This window comes from Heptranchias perlo, chromosome 3 (genome assembly GCF_035084215.1).
Source record: "Heptranchias perlo isolate sHepPer1 chromosome 3, sHepPer1.hap1, whole genome shotgun sequence".
Lineage (NCBI taxonomy): Eukaryota > Metazoa > Chordata > Chondrichthyes > Hexanchiformes > Hexanchidae > Heptranchias > Heptranchias perlo.
In genome coordinates this window covers 14,753,113-14,773,217 of record NC_090327.1, presented here as the reverse complement: position 1 = coordinate 14,773,217, position 20,105 = coordinate 14,753,113, and the positions used below count along the sequence as shown (strand labels likewise).

Genomic DNA, 20,105 nt, shown 5'->3' with positions numbered 1-20,105 from the left:
GTTAAATGACCAAGTAATGTAACCCTGACATGTTTTGTTTCATGGGCTGCGCACCTATCTAACTTGAGTATGACACGCTAATGCTGGTGAATTCCATCTGAGTGAAAGCATCAGTGCATTTGAAACTTTGTGCTTCCCTGAAAGTTTCACAACAGCCGATTAAAAACAAAATAAATAGGACCTTCCCCGATGGTTTAGTAGGCAAATGTTGCGTGCGGGTCACTATTGAGCCCTACATTCCAGACAGGACATGTCTTGATCCATGCTCGATGCTGGTCTCAGGTTACTACAATTGGCTCCACTCTCTGTAGGCTGTAGAGGGAACATTTGCCAGGTTCCTGCTCCTGATTGCTGTGCAGTGAACTCCGCACATGTCGGACAAGAACACAATGTGGCTCCCCGCAGCTTAATTGCCTACTGACACTCACTGTCCAGGCTCACACATGAAGAATGGCCACTTGGTTGAGGAACTATCCATGCCCATGGAACTGCAACTCAGCGTGAGCATAGTCTCAGGATAAAGGGTCGGCCATTTAAGACTGAGAGGAGGAGGAATTTCTTCACTCAGAAGGTCGTGAATCTTTGGAAATCTCTACCCCAGAGGGCTGTGGATGCTGAGTCGCTGAGTATAGTCAAGGCTGAGATCGATAGATTTTTGGACTCTAGGGGAATCAAGGGATACGGGGATTGGGCGGGAAAGTGGAGTTGAGGTCGAAGATCAGCCATGATCTTAATGAATGGCGGTGCAGGTTCGAGGGGCAGTGTGGCCTACTCCTGCTCCTGTTTCTTATGAGGAATTGCCTGTCACAGTGGCTTGTCTCAGTACTGCTCCGACACTGGCCAGAAGATTGGGGCAGGTGCCCATCCCAGTCATTTAAATGACCCTGTCTCCATGAGTGATCCCCCAACGAATTCTGGGCCCATATGTTTTAAAAATATTATACACCTTATGGTAAAATGAAAAGTACAATACAAATGGAATTTGATTTGGCAAATCTTTGCAGAAAGGATGTAGCCTCTTGGCTCAAAGCTCTTGGTCTTTAGCCTACAATGTGCTGCTGTTTAGTCAGGTTTACATTACTGGCCATGTAGTTTCATCCAATACTGCAGTTTCAACTGTTCAAAGACTACACATGATAAAAGATGATCTGTGCTTTTTTAAACCAAACTCAATATATAAAAGTTATCATCAACTCCAATCACACACATCAATAAAATGAAATGTTAAAAATCTCCCAATTATATTAAAATAGTTCTTATCCTACGTTAAAGAAGCTGCCCTGACTCTGCCCTGCCACAGCTCATCTACTGCTGAAACCCTCATCCATGCCTTTGTTACCTCTAGACTCAACTGGCCAGCCTCCCATCTTGCACCCTCCGTAAACCTAAGCTCATCCAAAACTCTGCTGCCCGTATCTTAACTCGCATCGAGTAATGTTCACCCATCACCCCTGACCTACATTGGCTCCTGGTCCGGGAACGCCTCAATTTTAAATTCTCATCCTTGTTTTCAAATCCCTCCATGGCCTCGTCCCTTTCTATCTCTGTAACCTCCTCCAGCCTTACAACCCGCCGAGATCTCTGCGCTCCTCCAATTCTGGTCTCTTGCGCATCCCCGATTTCCATCACTCCACCATTGGCGGCCGTGCCTTCAGCTGTCTAGGCCTTAAGGTCTGGAATTCCCTCCCTAAACCTCTCCACCTCTCTAACTCTCTCTCCTCCTTCAAGACGCTCCTTAAAGCCTACCTCTTTGACCAAGCTTTTGGTCACCTATCCTAATATCTCCATATATGGCTTGGTGAAAAATTTTGGTTAATAATCGCTCCTGTGAAGCACTGTGGGATGATTTACTACTTTACAGGCGCTAAATGTAAATGTAAGTTGTTGTTGTAGTTTACATATGGCCTAAAAATACTTATAAATTTTCAGTTTAAAAAGAAATATACATATAATTCAATAGTCTTTCAAAAGAGTTTTGGATAAATGCTTGAAGGGGAGAAAATTGCAGGACTATGGGAAAGAGCGGGGGAGTGGGACTAATTGGATAGCTCCCTCAAGGGGCTGGCACAGGCACGATGGGCCAAATGGCCGCCTTCTGTGCCATACAATTCCATGATATTTGCTGTGAGCAAAAGAGTGAGCAGGTAGGCCATGCGCACAACTTCGCCAATACCGCTTACCGTGAGCTGTGGAACAAGGCTGTCTGAGTACAAACAAAGCTGCAGCTTTTACTGCCCTTGGGACTGGGGGAAACATCCAGGCTCTGCTTTGAGCTTTCTCCTGATAGCATAGGCATAGTCATAGCTTGCTGCGTGGGAAACATCATCAGCCTCCTGCCCAGCATTGCTCTGTGCTGTTGGGTTTGCTCTATATTTTTTTAATAAATACAATTAAAGACCTATCGTAACCCTTTCAATCACTGTCCGCGGGCTCTGCAGTTAAGTTTGTTTTACTCTCATTAAAAACAATAATGTAGGGTGGTACATTCTGAAAGATCTCACCCCGATTCCCATATTCGTGTGCTATCAGGTTCAGCAACAGCTGCAGGAGTTAACCTGCATGTCTGTATCTGTACAACCGTTTGGATGGGTGAAGTGGGTGAAATGTTGGTGTATTTTTTCTTTAAAAACACACTGTACTTTTATTTACAAATTGTATATTCGTAACCTTCTGGCAATAATACAATCTGGGCAGGACAGCTCATTTAAAAACATCAAATTTCAACTCATACGATTTTAATTTTAATTACGTGATCTTAAACGATCAAGAATTTACACGTTGGCAAAAAAAGAAAAATAAGTGTTAATGAACATTGTGTGAATCTATCTGTTTATGGGGAATATTCATCAGGAACAGTAGCCCATTGCTCACCACAGTGAGAAGCTTATTATAACTTGTACACTAATAAAAACAATTTTACAGATTCTAACTTGCCACAATCAGAAGATGGAGGAAATGCTGGTAACACCATTGTATTGCATCAAAATGTTCAAAATATTTGCTCTCCTCAAAATCCTAATGAAATACATACATCTTTTCAGTCATAAAATTCAGAGATCTACACACCAACAAAAATAAAAGGCCGGCAATCAGACCCGTGTTCTTTTATCAAATGGATTTGTGTTTGTTAATCAGATATTGCATCATCCATTGCCAGCAATGGAAATGGAACAATATAAGATTGATCGCCATAGCGCCCGCAATGAGATAAATGGCACCTACGGTACTTTCACGTGGCATAAAACACTTGGCGAGAGAAAAGTTTGTTGCTGTTATACTGGCCTGGAGAAGCAAACAGAGATCAATTCAAAGTTAGTTGTGTTTGAGCTCACTTTATTTATCAAAATATGACAAATAAGCAAAGACGGCTTACCTGCCAACACAAATATCTTAAAAGCTGCGGGAATATTTTTCCTCACCTAAGGGACTGTTTATTTGCTAGATGAGAAACACACTTTTACATACAATCCAACCAACTCGCACAGTCAGGAACTAAGGAATGGATGCAACCATTCCAGAAAGTGTCAGGGTATGCTGCCATATTGTGAGACCAGCAGAAGTGAGGGTGAATCTCTCTACAAACAGGCTGCGTGCATTGATCTTACCTGGCCATGAGAATGGAGGACCCTCTGGATGTTTGCAACCTCTTCACTGACTTGCTTTTACACATGCTTTCCCATCAGTAGCTCACAGTGAGACTGGAGCAGTTCTGCACAAGAGCGCCTCAAATCCTGATGTGCAGGACTCAATAGCTGCTCCATTTTCCAACTATAACTAATCAACCGATGCTTTCAATCAGTTTCTCCCCCCCCCCCCACCCCACCACATTTTGCAACCACCCCTTTCCAGCCGAGCAGGTAAGTGTGGGGGTCCGGAAATCTTGTGGCAGAGAAGTGGGGGGGGGGGGGGGGGGGAGAGGGGGTGAGAAGTCCTGAGCAGGGGAGGCGTGGACTTTGTGGGACCCGGAGGGATTCTCCTGGTCCCACAAAGTAAAAAAATTACCTTGAATGACCTCTTCTGCTTCCAATCCTCTACTGATTTGACTTCACTTGGCATCAAAACCACAGCTTCTCCGCTCAGGTTGGAGTTAAAATAGCGATCATAGACGATGTCATGGGGCCCCGAATTGCATATTTAAAGAAGGAATACAAGATGGAACCCGGTGGGATCCAGATGGGACTCGGACGGGTAAGTCACCGGTTTCTGCCAGGCGGGTAGGATTAAAATCAACCCATTAACATTTAACGGGGCGGCAGCAATATTCCAGCAATGCAGAGTGTTATCACAAGCGATGGCTTTTCATAGGACTGCTAGCTGCAAACCTCACAGCAAAAATGTCTTTTCTGGCCGGAGGTGGTCTGTTTTGTCTATAGCAGCCAACAACATAATGTTTAGATTACTAACCTTCCCTCCACATCAGGGAAAGTCTGCGGTCAGAAGCTGGCTGCATTTTCTGAACTGAGCGTGTGCAAGCTTGCAGATGTGCAACTCTCCTTGTGACAGTGCTGGTGCTCTGAGATTTCCCTACAATGGGGAGATTTCACCGCATCAAGGGCCAAAGCAAACAGAACCACTTCGAAGTAGAAAACAGTTCTGCGTCGGCTATAAAGCTCTTTGGAACGGCCTGAGGTCGTGAAAGGAGTTTTATAAATGCAAGTTTTCCTTTCAATTAACAGTGCTTAGAACAGACCTTTCCGAACCTGAGCCCAACAAAATTCAAACTGGACAATTCTGCAAGTAAGACTGTAAATGCAAATAGGGCTGAGTTTCCGGGGCTTCAAGGGACAGGTTGCTAGGGCCCCAGGGCTGCACTTAGCCTTAGGTCACATGGCTGAGGAGCAATGGTGAGGTACCTGGACTTTCAACATTGCCCAAAGAGTCAGTCTGACATATCTGGGCCTCCTGACTACAAAAGTACAGCAGGACAACTGTAGCAAGTGGGGGGGGAAACACAACAACTACCTAGAAAGGAAGAACGTGCACTTAAAAAAAGGAAGTTATCACTTCCTTAGGATGTCCCAAAGGACATCTCAACCAATGAATCACTTTTGATGTGCCAATTTATTCGCGTCAAGTTTCCACAAACAATAAATGAGATAAATGACCATTTAATCTGTTTTTGGTGTTTGGTGTTGGGGGGTGGGGGGGGAATTCTGGCCAGAACATTGGGAAAAACTTCCTGCTCTTCCTCAAATAGTGGCATGGGATCTTTTATGTCCACTTCAACAGGTAGATGGAGTTTCGGTTTATCGTCCCATCAAGAAGGCACCGCTGACAATGCAGCACTCCCTCAGTGCTGCACTGAACTGTCAGCCTAGATTATGTGCTCAAGTGGAGCTAGAGCAGAACTTGAACTGACTATCTTCAGACCCAGTGTAGAGAGTGCTGTCAACTCAGCCATGCTGACACTATCACCTAACACAAATTAAGTCTGCTGCAATTCAATGGGCTTGTCAGCAAAATTGACGCCCATAGAATAAAAGGGGCAGTGACAGCATGGATACTGAATTGACTAAGTAACAGGAAACGGAGAGTAGTGGTGAACGGTTGTTTTTTGGACTGGAGGGAGGTGTGCAGTGGTGTTCCCCAGGGGTTGGTACTGGGACCACTGCTTTTTTTGATATATATTAATGACTTGGACCTGGTTGTACAGGGCACAATTTCAAAATTTGCAGGTGACACAATACTTGGAAGTGTAGTGAACAGTGAGGAGGATAGTAATAGACTTCAAGAGAACACAGACAGGCTGGTGAAATGGGCAGATACACGGCAGATGAAATTTAACACCGAGAAGTGTGAAGTGACACATTTTGGCAGGAAGAACGAGAAGAGGCAATATAAACTAAATGGTACAATTCTAAAGGGGGTGCAGGACAAATCTTTGAAGGTTGAGAAAGCAGTTGAAAAACGTATGGGGTCCTGGGCTTTATAAATAGAGGCATAGAGTACAAAAGCAAGGAAGTCATGATGAACCTTTATAAAACAATGGTTCGACCACAACTGGAATATTGGGTCCAATTCTGGGCACCGCACTTTAGGAAAGATGTGAAGGCCTTAAAGAGGGTGCAGAAAAGATTTACTAGAATGGTTCCAGGAATCATAGAATCATAGAAAGTTATGGCACAGAAGGAGGCCATTTGGCCCATTGTGTCCGTGCCAGCCAAAAAAGAGCTATCCAGCTTAATCCCACTTTCCAGCACTGACCCTGTAGGTTACGGCACTTCAAGTGCACATCCAAGTACTTTTTAAGTGAGTTGAGGGTTTATGCCTCTACCTATGAGGGACTTCAGTTACGTGGATAGACTGGGGAAGCTGGGGTTGTTCTTCTTAGAGCAGAGAAGGTTGAGAGGAGATTTGATAGAAGTGTTCAAAATCATGAAGGGTTTAGATAAAGTAAACAAAGAGAAACTGTTCCCATTGGTGGAAGGGTCGAGAACCAGAGGACACAAATTTAAGGTGATTGGCAAAAGAACCAAAGGCGACATGAGGAAAAACAATTTTATGCATCAAGTAGTCATGATCTGGAATGTGCTGCCTGAAAGGGTGTTAGAAGCAGATTGCTTTCAAAAAGGAATTGGATAAATACTTGAAGGGAAAAAAATTTGCAGGGCTACAGGAAAGAGCGAGGAAATGGGACTAACGGCTCTTATAAAGAGCCGGCACGGGCTCGATGGGCCGAATGGCCTCATTCTGTGCTGTAACCATTCTATGATTCTAATCTGTCTGCTATTCTAACATTCATGCTTAATCCATTCCAATAGGTTTGAGGGGGTGTTGAAAGCACACAGTAAAGTAGTCAGATAAGGGGAAGATCATAATATAAAGATCCAATGCATCTCTGGGTCTCCGTGAGGTGGAAAAAGTGGGGAAAATAATATTCACCAACTTCAAAGAGGCACAGTACCAATATTTACAATAAAAAATATATTGAATATAGTGGCACACAGATGCAAAAATATAAAATACTTGTTTGTTGTAGGTTTTCACCTGAGCACTGAAATTAATTTCAAAATCAAGGAGCAAAAATTATTCCATTTGTTTCACTTTATCCTAATTTTTCATTCTATCACATTGTAAGATGTCAATAATTTAAGGTGGTCAATAATCTACAAACAGCTATGTGTATTATTGGGAGGAGAATGTTCCAGTCATGAACAGTCGAGTACCGACCTCTCTGTCCTCGGCCTCTTACACAATGAAACTCAACACAAGCTGGAGGAACAGTACCTCATCCTTCGATTAGCTACTTTATAGTCTTCACGCCTTAACCTTGATTTCAACAACTTTAGATCATAATCACCGCTCCCATTTTCTCAGACGGCGGGTGCTGGTAATGGTTCCGCTGTAACCATTTACATCTCCTCTGGACCCGTCTTTTGTTTCTTTACTTATCCCATTACCACCCCCTTTTGCCTTGCACCATCATCCCTTTTGGCATTTAATCACTCCTGCCCTCCACCCTATCATAGACCATTCCCCTTTTGTTCTCCCCCCACCACCCCCCCTCAACTTTTCCCTGGCTACCGACGGTACTCGCTTAAAAACTGTTAAAGCTCTAACATCATCCAGTTCTGATGAAAGGTCATCGACCTGAAACATTAACGTTTTTTTCTCTCTCTCCACAGACGCTGCCTGACACGCTGAGTGTTTCCAGCATTTTCTGGGGGTTTTTTCATACAGATATGTTTAGGTTGTTTGAACAAAGAAAAACGTTAAGTTTGCATTTTACCAGCAGGAAGCTGGGGTTGTTCCGATTCCTCCAGTTGAACGATGGGATACTGATCTCAGGAAGACGTCCATGGTGCAGCACCATACAGGCGCTGTGGGTGTGACCACTTAGGAGCAGTCGAGGGCGGAACCACCAGAGTAGCTGAAACAAACAGTGAGAGTTTAGTTACCACCGATGTATTAAAGAAACAGGTTTGAGCTATAGCACTGTACTGGGAACCAGTTAGTCCAGGATGCTAAAGCACATAGCCAAAAGCAAAATACTGCAGATGCTGGAAATCTGAAACAAAAACAGAAAATGCTGGAAAACAGCATTCAGCAGGTCAGGCAGCATCTGCGGAGGGAGAGAGAGAACCAGAGTTAACGTTTCAGGTGGATGACCTTTTATCACAAACTGCTAGATGTTTACAGATAAATAAACTTATCGGCAAGTACAGAGCCAGGGAAAAGGGGGGCAGGGTAAGAACAATAGGGAGCGGTCTGTGATAGGGTGGAGGGCAGGAGTGATTAAATGACAACAGAGATCATGGTGCAAGGCAAAAGGAGGTGATACTGAGGCAAACATGGAAACAAAAAGATGGGTCCTGAGGAGGTGCAAATAGTTACAGAATGTCCAAAGGAAAATGGGAGCGGTGGTTAAGATCTAAAGTTTGTTCCTTTATCACCTTCTTTTGGCTTACAGGCTTATTCCATAGCAGTGATGGCAATAAATAATTTTGAAACAACAACAACAACTTGCATTTGTATAGCGCCTTTAAACTAGTAAAACGCCCCAAGGCGCTTCACAGGAGCGATAATCAAACAAAATTTGACACCGAGCCACATAAGGAGGTATTAGGCAGGTGACCAAAAGCTTGGTCAAAGAGGTGGGTTTTAAGGAGAGAGAGTAGAGAGGCAGAGAGGTTTAGGGAGGGAATTCCAGAGCTTAGGGTCTAGGCAGCTGAAGGCACGGCCACCAATGGTGGAGCGATTTAAAATTGGGGATGCGAGAGGCAAGAATTGGAGGAGATCAGAGATCTCGGAGGGTTGTAAGGCTGGAGGAGGATACAGAGATAGGGAGGGGCGAGACCATGGAGGGATTTGAACACAAGGATGAGAATTTTAAAATCGAGGCATTCCCAGACCAGGAGCCAATGTAGGTCAGCGAGCACAGGGGTGATGGGAGAAAGGGACTTGGTGCGAGTTAGGATACGGGCAGCAGAGTTTTGGATGAGCTCAAGTTTATGGAGGGTGCAAGATGGGATGCCGGCCAGGAGAACGTTGGAATAATGAAGTCTAGAGGTAACAAAGGCATGATTGAGGGTTTTAACAGCAGATGAGCTGAGGCAGGGGCGGAGACAGGCGATGTTATGGAGGTGGAAGTAGGCGGTCTTGGTGATGGAGCAGATATGTGGTCGGAAGCTCACCTCAGGGTCAAATAGGACGCCAAGGTTGCGAACGATCTGGTTCAGCCTCAGACAGTGGCCAGGAAGAGGGATGGAGTCGGTGGCCAGGGAACGGAGTTTGTGGCAGGTACTGAAAACAATGGCTTCAGTCTTCCCAATATTTAGTTGAAGGGAATTTTTGCTCATCATGTTGGACAAGCAGTGTGACAAATCAGAGACAATAGAGGGGTCAGGAGAGGTGGTGGCGAGGTAGAGCTGGGTGTCGTCAGTGTACATGTGGCGCCTTGACATTGTGTTTTCGGATGATGTGGCTGAGGGGCAGTGTGTAGATGAGAAATAGGAGGGGACCAAGGATAGATCCCTGGGGGACTCCAGAGGTAATGGTGTGGGAGTGGGAAGAGAAGCCATTGCAGATGATTTGCTGGCTACAACTGGATAGATAATGGAACCAGACGAGCGCAGTCCCACCCAGCAGGACAACGGAGAAGAGGCATTGGAGGAGGATGGTGTGGTCAAACATGTCAAAGGCTGCAGACAGGTGGAGAAGGATGAGGAGGGATTGTTTACCACGGTCACAGTCACACAGGAAGTCATTTGTGACTTTGATAAGGGTTGTTTCAGTACTGTGGCAGGGGCGGAAATCTGATTGGAGGGATTCAAACATGAAGTTGCGAGAAAGATGGGCACGGATTTGGGCGGCGACAACACGTTCAAGGACTTTGGAGAGGAAAGGGAGGTTGGAGATGGGGCGGTAGTTTGCAAGGACAGAGGGGTCAAGGGTGGGTTTTTTGAGGAGGAGGGTGATGATGGAAGATTTGAAGGGGAGGGGGACAGTACCTGAGGAGAGGGAACCGTTAACACTATCAGCTAACATGGGGGCCAGGAAGGGAAGTTGGATGGTCAGCAGTTTGGTGGGAATAGGGTCAAGGGAACAGGAGTTGGGTCTCATGGTCAAGATGAGCTCGGAGAGGGTGTGAGGGGACATAGAAGAGAAACTAGAGAAAGATGCGAGTTCAGGGCTGGAGCAGGGGGGAACCATAGGGGAAGTTTGGCTTGGTGGGCTAGGGGAAGGGAGGGAAACGGCAGAGTCAGCTGAACGGATGGTCTCAATCTTAGTGACAAAGTAGTCCATGAGCTCCTCGCACTTGTTGTTGGAAGTGAGGGTGGAGGAGGCAGGGAGAGGGGTTTAAGATGATGGTTTGTAGTGGAGAAGAGAAGCCGGAGGTTAACTTTGCGTTCTAGGATGATCCTTGACCTGTCTGCAGCCTTTGACACAGTTTTGGCAGAGGAGAGCAGGACCCGATAGTGCTTTATGTGGGCCAACCAGATCTGGCAATGAATGGCTAAATCACTTGTCCGTCATAAACGTTCAAGTCTGCGTCCCCTGGACTTAAGGGAGGGGAGATGAGGGCCGTATTAGGGGTAATGACCAGGTTGAGAGAGAGTAATGGTTTTACTGGGGACAAAGGCATCAAAGGTGGAGGTGAGGGTGTGATTGAGCAGAAATGTTGTAGTGAATGGAGGACCAAAGGCTAGACAGTTGGGAATTTGAAAGTGCCGCTGTAAGTGACTTGGGGGAGAGTTTTTTCCAGGGACAAACACAGAAGGAAGTGGGGTTGGGAGGGGGGAGGGGGATATAAGGAAATGATCAGAGACGGCCTTATCTGTGATTGATACGATGGGAGTAGAGAGGCCACGTGAGATGGCACAGTCGAGGTGGTGGCCGTGAATATGGGCGAGGGAGTTTATATGGAGGGAGAGATTAAGGGAGGACAGGAGGGCAGTGAACTCAGAGGAGAGAGAGCATGGTGAGTTGAGATGGAGGTTGAAATCACAGAGGATGAGAAGTCGCTCAGTGCAGAGGCTGAGGGAGAAAAGCAGTGAGGATATCTCGGTGACAAACTTGGTGTGGTACTTGGGTGGGCGGTAGAGATCGAGGATTTTAAAGGAGAAGTGAGAGGGCTGGGATGCTCAAAGGAAGGAAGGTGCCAGAGAAGTAGGGGGACAGACCAAAGTGTTATTTGTTGAAAAGGGCCACATCGCCACCGTGGCAGTCTGGGCAGGGCAAGTGGTGGATGATATAGCCAGGCGGGGAGGCTTCATTAAGAGGGAAGGTGTCATCACCCATCAGCCAGGTTTCCGTCAAGGCTGTGATGTTGTGCAATCATCCACAATAAGCTCATGGATGGCAAGGGTCTTGTTCACAAGTGAACGGACATTCTGGAGGGAGATGCGGAGAGGGACGGAGATAGCTGATCAGCTGGCAGAGTCCACAGGGTCAGCGCTGGGAGGGGTGAGTGGAACGGGAGGAGATTGGCAAGATTAGCACCCAGCGGGATGGGGCAGTTGGGGTTGTTGCTCGTAAGGAGGCAGTGACGAGTGCCTCGACGGGCCCTTCGGAGGATGCTAAGGGAGGCACAGAGGGAAGCTGTGGGCTTACCTAAAAGGGAGTCAAGCCTGGGATGGCGGCAGGAGAGGAGGAAGGTCGAGGAGCGGTGAAGAGTTGGGGTAGGGATTTGGGTGGGGGGCAGAGTACCTGAAAGGAGAGAAATGAAAGGAGGCATGATGACAGGAGAGAGGGGCCCAGGAGGGGTAAAGAGGAAAGTAGAAAAAAGGAGATATGGAAGCGATGGGCTCGGGTTTGGAGTGGCAGCCAAAACATGCATGTGAATGGACACAGGGAAACCCAAGTCACATAGCGTGTTTACATAGCAAGATTGGGATAGATATGTCCTGGTAATAAACAGAGAATAGAGAGGAGACAATAGGAGGGAGTCCAAAGTTAAAGTCAAAGATCCCGTGGTGGGATAAAGTTGACGTAGACAGGGTGGAGTCAGCTTGGAGCATCGAAGAACTGATGTCGAGGTTCGGAGACAGATGTGGAGGGCGAGTAAATCCAGAAGCTATTTGAAGGGTAGAGTATCGGAGGACGCACTGCTGGAGGTATTTCCGAGGGAATGAAGAGCCAGAAAGTGTGCAGAATCGATCACAGGGCAGAGAAACGGTGGCGAAGTTGGAGGTCGCTATAAGATCTAGATGCGGCGGAGAAATGGACTGCAGCCCAGAAGAGTGAATTTCTGGCCAGGAACCACACTAACAAAATAACCTGTAGAGAAGCCAGTAGGACCAGTAGGACAGTCATAAGCTCAGCAGGTAACAGCAGCAATGGGGGATGGGCTATAGGCTAGACAAAGTTACCTTAAAACTTAGCAACTGAATAGCAGATCAGAGTCACAGCAGCTGAGTCTTAGAGTGTAGGCCAGTGGAGTAATAAACCCTTGGCAGAAGAGAAGTCCAGGAATTTGGAAGCCACATTTGAGCAAAGATCCAGTGCTCACAAAGAGGCACGGTGGGCCCAGGTAACTTTAAACTAGCAGCCTGAACTTGTAGTTAGGGCTATTAGAGCCAGGGGAACTTAAAACAGTGGAAGAGAGGAGACTGGGGGGCAAAGGATGGCCACAGATAGACTTACACAGCAAAGGAGAACTGGCAGCCCAGGAGCCATCTTGTCCAAGAAACATCTGCACATGTACAATACTGTGGCTTTGTTTCAGACCTCAGACCTTCCCTGGTGGTTGGGGAAGGTTTGTGTGATTAAAAAAATGTATTTTTATCTGTATTAGATTGTTGAAATCCTTATCACTAGAGTCAGCATGTGAGGGGGTTAATAAACTAGGTTCATATAGAAAAATGGCTAGCCGCTTCAATACACATTCAGCAGGGAAACCAGACAGGATGGCAACTGATGGGGGTATTATATATGTTATCAGAAAGTCCACAACTGGTTTCTGTCAAATAAAAGATGGTTTTAAATACTAATTCCCATTGAATGTAGTGACATTGGGTTGCACCTGTTTATTATATTCCTGATTGCCGGTGGGGTTAACTGTTATGTTCCGTTATTCACAGATACAGCAACGAATGGGGCTAACATCCCTGCCACTGTCAAAAAATGGCTAACCATCTATTTAATTATAGGAAATGTAATTCTTTGTAAATGGGCTTTGTTCAGTGTAACTGGAGTGATACTTTTGTGGGTATGTTTGCCTCAGAAGTCTGTCAGTCTCTAGCCGACAGAGGGGCTAAGCTAGTACGTGGTTGCATCGCACCATGCAAGAACTGAGCAACTGTTTAAGGTTCAATGCATGTGGTGGAAGTGTCTATATTGTTTCTGATATTCTGAGGAGCTCATTCAACGTTATCATTACTGAACACTGCTCGTTTATCTCTTCTATGTGAAATAAACTTCCAGTTGGTTTATGGCCTAAGCCTCAGTCTGATAGAGTCCACCTTCAATCTGCCTACTGCAGGTGAGGAGGATCACGGGGTGGCAGTTAGGCAGCGTCCAGCGAGGCAGCGTCCAGCGAGGCAGCGTCCAGCGAGGCAGCGTCCAGCGAGGCAGCGTATCATTCATCTAGATAATGGGCAGGTAAAGGTTCACTCTGGATCGTAGAGGATGCAAGGTTCACTTATGGCAACAGTCAGTGATGCTGAACCCAGAATGGCTGGCAGAAAACCCAAAATTTTATTAGTCTGTATCGGCCAAAAGGTGGAAAAGAACACCACTGCCCTAGACAGGCAAGCTGAGCACTCAGTGTCCTTCCAGCCAGAAAAGGAAGTGGTCAGCTATGGTCAGCAACAATATTTATATCTGCTGCTTCTGACCTCAGAGGTGTCCAGGAAAACCAGTGATTGGAGTTGTTCTCCACTCTAAGAGTAGCAGCCTCCTTCACATTACAGCACTGATACTTCACTCAGATCTGTAATGTGAGAGAAAGTGTTAGAAGAAAAGAAAGAACTTTCATTAATACAGCACCTTTCATGACCCAAAGCGCTTCACAGCCAATGAAGTGACTGTTGTAATGTTGGGAAACGCGGCAGCCAATTTGCACACAGCAAGCTCCCACAAACAGCAATGAGTTAAATGACTAGATAATCTGTGATACTGGTTAAGGGATAAATGTTGGCCAGGATGCCGGGACAGCTAGAGATGTGACGATGCTGGTAAAGCTACATTTATTGCCTATCTCTAGCTGTCTTGACAAAGTGGTGGTGGGCCTTCTTCAGTAGTATTTGTTTGTACAACTGAGTGGCTTGCTAGGCCACTTCAGAGGGCACTAAGAATTGACCACGTAGTGCGGACTAGAGTCACGTCCAGGCCAGACCAGGTAAGGGCGATGGATTCCCTTCCCTGAAGGACATTAGTGAACTAGCTGGCAATCCGGCAGCTTTCATGGTCATTTTTTTCTTGTGCTCACCACAAATTACTAGATTTATCGAACTCAGGTGGAAGTGAAGTGGAGACTTCTGGTGTCAGTTTGGAGAGATCATTACAAGAGCCTGTTCATCAGTCGCCACTGATTTCCATGCAGTTCATCTTAGCAGACTAATCAGAAGTTCTTCCCCTTCTTTAACCAAGAGTTTTGTAAAGTAAAACATCAGCAAAGGTTAAAAAGCAAACGGTGGCACCTCATTTTTAGCACCAGCACAGTATCACCACCTCACTTACACCTGATTAAAATGTCAGTCTCAACTACTCTAAGAGGGCAAACAGTCAAAAACAAAAGTAATTGGCCAAAGGGGTTCAGAGGAACTATGATATTCTAGGTATGAAGTTAACAATATAGAATCATAGAAGTTTACAACATGGAAACAGGCCCTTCGGCCCAACATGTCCATGTCGCCCAGTTTATACCACTAAGCTAGTCCCAATTGCCTGCACTTGGCCCATATCCCTCTATACCCATCTTACCCATGTAACTGTCCAAATGCTTTTTAAAAGACAAAATTGTACCCGCCTCTACTACTGCCTCTGGCAGCTCGTTCCAGACACTCACCACCCTTTGAGTGAAAAAATTGCCCCTCTGGACCCTTTTGTATCTCTCCCCTCTCACCTTAAATCTATGCCCCCTCGTTATAGACTCCCCTACTTTTGGGAAAAGATTTTGACTATCTACCTTATCTATGCCCCTCATTATTTTATAGACTTCTATAAGATCACCCCTAAACCTCCTACTCTCCAGGGAAAAAAGTCTCAGTCTATCCAACCTCTCCCTATAAGTCAAACCATCAAGTACCGGTAGCATCCTAGTAAATCTTTTATGCACTCTTTCTAGTTTAATAATATCCTTTCTATAATAGGGTGACCAGAACTGTACACAGTATTCCAAATGTGGCCTTACTAATGTCTTGTACAACTTCAATAAGACATCCCAACTCCTGTATTCAATGCTCTGACCAATGAAACCAAGCATGCTGAATGCCTTCTTCACCACCCTATCCACCTGTGACTCCACTTTCAAGGAGCTATGAACCTGTACTCCTAGATCTCTTTGTTCTATAACTCTCCCCAACGCCCTACCATTAACGGAGTAGGTCCTGGCCCGATTCGATCTGCCAAAATGCATCACCTCACATTTATCTAAATTAAACTCCATCTGCCATTCATCGGCCCACTGGCCCAATTTATCCAGAGAATTAAAGAGCTATCAAAAGTTGCCTTTAGTTTCATAAGTTTGTTTATGACATCTTGCTCATTTCGCCCCCACCCTAATCAATTATTGAACTGAAATGAGGACAAAGGCCATCACGTCTTGCTGAAACTTTGTGACAGCTGATCACAGCTGTGCATAAATGTACAAGCCAGAACAACCCAATATCTCACTAGAAAACATACACTGATGAGTCAGCAACACAGGTTTGGAAAAAAAGGGAATGTCATTGCGATGTACTGAGACAGTAGGTTTGCACCTGTTGTCTGCAACCCCTTAGCTCACTGACCTACACTGGCTCCCGGTCCAGCAATGCCTCGATTTTAAAATTCTCATCTTTGTTTTTAAATCCCTGCATGGCCTCGCTCCTCCCTATCTCTGTAACCTCCTCCAGCCCTACAACCCTCCGAGATCTCTGCGCTCCTCCAATTCTGGCCTCTTCTGCATCCCCAACCCATTGGCGGATGTGCTTTCAGTTGCTCTGGAATTCCTTCCCTAAACCTCTCTGCCTCTGTGACCCTCCTTTAAAACGCTCCTTAAAACCTATCTCTCCTCTCCTAATATCACATTACGTGGCTCGGTGTCAAATTTTGTTTGATAAATCTCCTGTGAAGCGCCTTGTGACATTTTACTACGTAGAAGGCTCTATATAAATGCACGTTGTTGTTGTTGCAAGGTGAGTTTCTGACTTCAGTTGTGCCATCTGGAGCCTTTGTGTGCTGCGATTTCAGCCCACTAGGAATGGGGTTCATCGGTCTCAGCTGGATTGAGAACTCAGGTTCCACAGATGAAAAGGCAGTCTGCTTACCTACTGTGGAAAAAAAGAGGTTCACTATTTCCTACATTACAACAGTAACTACACTTCAAAAGTACTTCATTGGCTGTAAAGCACTTTGGAACGTCCTGAGGTCGTGAAAGGCGCGATGAGGGAAGATGTGATTGCACTCGAGAGGGTACAGAGGAGATTTACGAGGATGTTGCCAGGACTGGAGAATTTTAGCTATGGGGAAAGATTGAATAGGCTGGGGTTGTTTTCTTTGGAAAAGAGGAAGCTGAGGGGAGATTTAATTGAGGTATATAAAATTATGAGGGGTGTAGAAAGAGTGGATAGGGAGGACCTATTTCCCATAGCAGAGAGGTCAATAACCAGGGGGCATAGATTTAAAATAATTGGTAGAGGATAAGTGGGGAGTTGAGGAGAATTGTTTTCACCCAGAGGGTGGTGGGGTCTGGAACTCACTGCCTGACGGGGTGGTAGAGGCAGAAACCCTCATCGCATTTAAAAAGTACCTGGATATGCACTTGAAGTGCCGTAACCTACAAGGCTAAGAGCTGGAAAGTGGGATTAGGCTGGATAGCTCTTTTTTTTGGCTGGCGCAGACATGACAGACCGAACGTCCTCCTTCTGTGCTGCAAATTTCTATGATTCTTTGTCTTTCTTTATCATATAAGTAGCTTGTGTGAGTATGTCTGTGTATACAACTAGTTTGTCAGTCTCTGTGTCTGAGAGTGTGGGCGAGGCACCACTGCATAAGCTTGTAGGAACAGTCACCTGTAAAAGTGTGAGGTTCGTGAGGGAAATACTCTGTCAACTGCTTGCGAACGCCCATACAATATGGAGTTCAGCTGTTGAACTGAGCGTTGGGAAGTAAATAGTTAATTCAGGCGTTTAAGCAATTAAGTCGTAAAGTCTTTATTCCTGGCTCAGGTATAGGGAAGAAGCATTTATTGAGTTGTAAACAGGTTATGAGCCCTCATATTTATATGGGTCCCTTTGTTAAAAGTAAGGCTGTATTGGTAAGGCAGGGTTTGGGGGAGGGGGGGTTGTAAAAGTGGAGCCGACCTGTCTGGAGATCAATGCTTCAGTACTGACTTGTTGGGGATGATTGATGCAAAAAGGGGTGAGTCCTACTGACACATGGGTCACACAGAAGCAGAGTATTTCTTTGTCTTTAGTAGAGGTATCAGTCTTTCCTTAGCTCTCTCTGTGTTGGTCAGAAGATGATTTTTATTTCCTCGACCCTTCTTCCGTAAGGACTTTTACCTGGCAGGTATAAGTGGTATCCTTACCAGTACAATGTATCTTTAAGGACAGAGTGTCAGAGGTTAGAAGCTAAATTGTGTCTACACTAGCCTGTAGCCACTACACAGCTAAGAATGTCACGTAATTGCGAGTAGTCTGAGATTGAGAAAGGTGAGAGGGAAGGTGAAAGGTCACACGAGCCTCCTCCCTCCCTACTTCATCTAACCCTATCAGCATACCCTTCTATTCCTTTCTCCCTCATGTGCTTATTTAGTTTCCCCTTAAATGCAGCTATTCTATTAGTTTCAACTACTCCTTGTGGTAGCACATTCCACATTCTTATTACTCTTTGGGTATTCCTGAATTCCCTATTGGATTTATTAGTGACTATTTTATATTGACGACCTATAGTTCTGGTCTCCCCCACAAGTGGAAACATTTTCTCTACATCTACCCTATCAAACCATTTCATTATCGTAAAGACCTCTATCAGGTCACCTCTCAACCGTCTCTTTTCTAGAGAGAAGAGTCCCAGCCTGTTCAGCCTTTCCTGATCAGGATATCCTCTCAGTTCTGGTATCATCCTTGCGAATCTCTTTTGCACCTTCTCCAACGCCTCTGTATCCTTTCTATAATATGGAGACCAGAACTGTGTACAATACTTCAAGTGCAGTCTAACAAAGGTTCTATACAAGTTTAACATTAATTCTCTGCATTTCAATTCTATCCCTCTAGAAATGAACCGTTGATTTGCTTGATTTGCCTTTTATATGGCCTTCTTAACCTGTGTTGTTACCTTTAGTGATTTGTGTACCTGTACCCCTAGATCCCTTTGCTCCTCCATTCTGTTTAGACTCTTATTATCCAAGCAATATGTGGCCTCCTTATTTTTCCTACCAAAACGCACCACCTCACACTTATCTATATTAAAATTTAGTTGCCAATTACATGCCCATTCTGCATGTTTATGAATGTCCCCTTGCATTTTGATGCATTCTTCCTTTGCATTAACTAGGCCCCCAAATTTGGTGTTGTCCGCAAATTTTGAAATTGTATTTCCCATTCCCGAATCCAATTCGTTAACGTAAATTTTGAACAACAGTAGTCCCTGTGGAACACCACATCCCACCGTTTGCCAGTCTGAGTAGCTATCCTTAACCCCGACTCTCTGTTTTCTGTTTTGTAGCCAACTTGCTATCCATTCTGCTACCTGCCCCCTGACTCCACATGCTCTGACCTTAGTCATGAGTCTACATGGAACCGAGTCAGACATCATTAATACTTAGATCTACACTGGGAGAGAAAAGCCCAGACGGTCGGTTCCTTAGTAAGGAGTTAAAGGAGGGAATTAATGATTTGCCTGGTTCCTCAGCATATATTTGTCAGGATACTGAAACCCAGCTTTCTGTCGGTAGAATTGAAACATAGAAACATAGAAAATAGGAGCAGGAGTAGGCCATTCGGCCCTTCAAGCCTGCTCCGCCATTCAATATGATCATGGCTAATCCTATATCTCAATACCATATTCTCTCTCTCTCCCCATACCCCTTGATGCCTTTTGTGTCTAGAAATATATCTAGCTCCTTCTTAAATATATTCAGTGACTTGGCCTCCACAGCCTTCTGTGGTACAGAATTCCACAGGTTCACCATCCTCTGAGTGAAGAAATTTCTCCTCATTTCAGTCCTAAATGTCCTACCCCGTATCCTGAGACGGTGACCCCTCATTCTGGACCCCCCAGCCAGGGGAAACATCCTCCCTGCATCCAGTCTGTCTAGCCCTGTCAGAATTTTATATGTTTCAATGAGATCCCCTCATTCTTCTTAACAAGAGTGAATACAGGCCGAGTCAACTAATCTCTCCTCATATGACAATCCTGCCATCCCAAGAGTCAGTCTGGTGAACCTTCGCTGCACTCCCTCTATGGCAAGTATATCCTTTCTTAGATAAAGAGACCAAAACTGCACACAATACTCCAGGTGTGCTCTCACCAAGGCCCTGTATAACTGCAGTAAGACATCCATGCTCCTGTACTCAAATCCTCTTGCAATGAAGGCCAACATACCATTTGCCTTCCTAACTGCTTGCTGCACCTGCATGTTTGCTTTCAGTGACTGGTGTACAAGGACACCCAGGTCCCTTTGTACATCAACATTCCCCAATCTATCACCATTTAAATAATACTCTGCCTTTCTGTTTTTCCTTCCAAAGTGGATAACTTCACATTTATCCACACTATACTGCGTCTGCCATGTATTTGCCCACTCACTCAACCTGTCTAAATCGCCTTGAAGCCTCTTTGCATCCTCCTCATAACTCACGATTCCACCTAGTTTTGTGTCATCAGCAAACTTGGAAATATTACATTTGGTTCCCTCATCCAAATCATTGATATATATTGTGAATAGCTGGGGCCCTGCGGTACCCCACTAGTCCCTGCCTGCCACCCCGAAAAAGATCCATTTATTCCTACTCTCT

The 20,105-nt window shown here is 45.3% G+C and overlaps 1 protein-coding gene across 1 annotated transcript in view; it reads right to left on the bottom strand.

The window, feature by feature from the left end:
- Positions 1–2,693: 2,693 nt before the first annotated feature.
- mppe1 (metallophosphoesterase 1) overlaps positions 2,694–20,105 on the bottom strand; it is an 88,871-nt gene continuing 71,459 nt past the window's right edge. Inside the window, exons 11-12 of the mRNA XM_067974771.1 lie at positions 7,730–7,870; positions 2,694–3,282 (exon numbers count right to left, since the gene is read on the bottom strand). Of these exons, the coding sequence (XP_067830872.1) occupies positions 3,109–3,282; positions 7,730–7,870 (315 nt within the window). The 3' untranslated portion in view covers positions 2,694–3,108. The remainder of the gene's footprint in view (positions 3,283–7,729; positions 7,871–20,105) is intronic.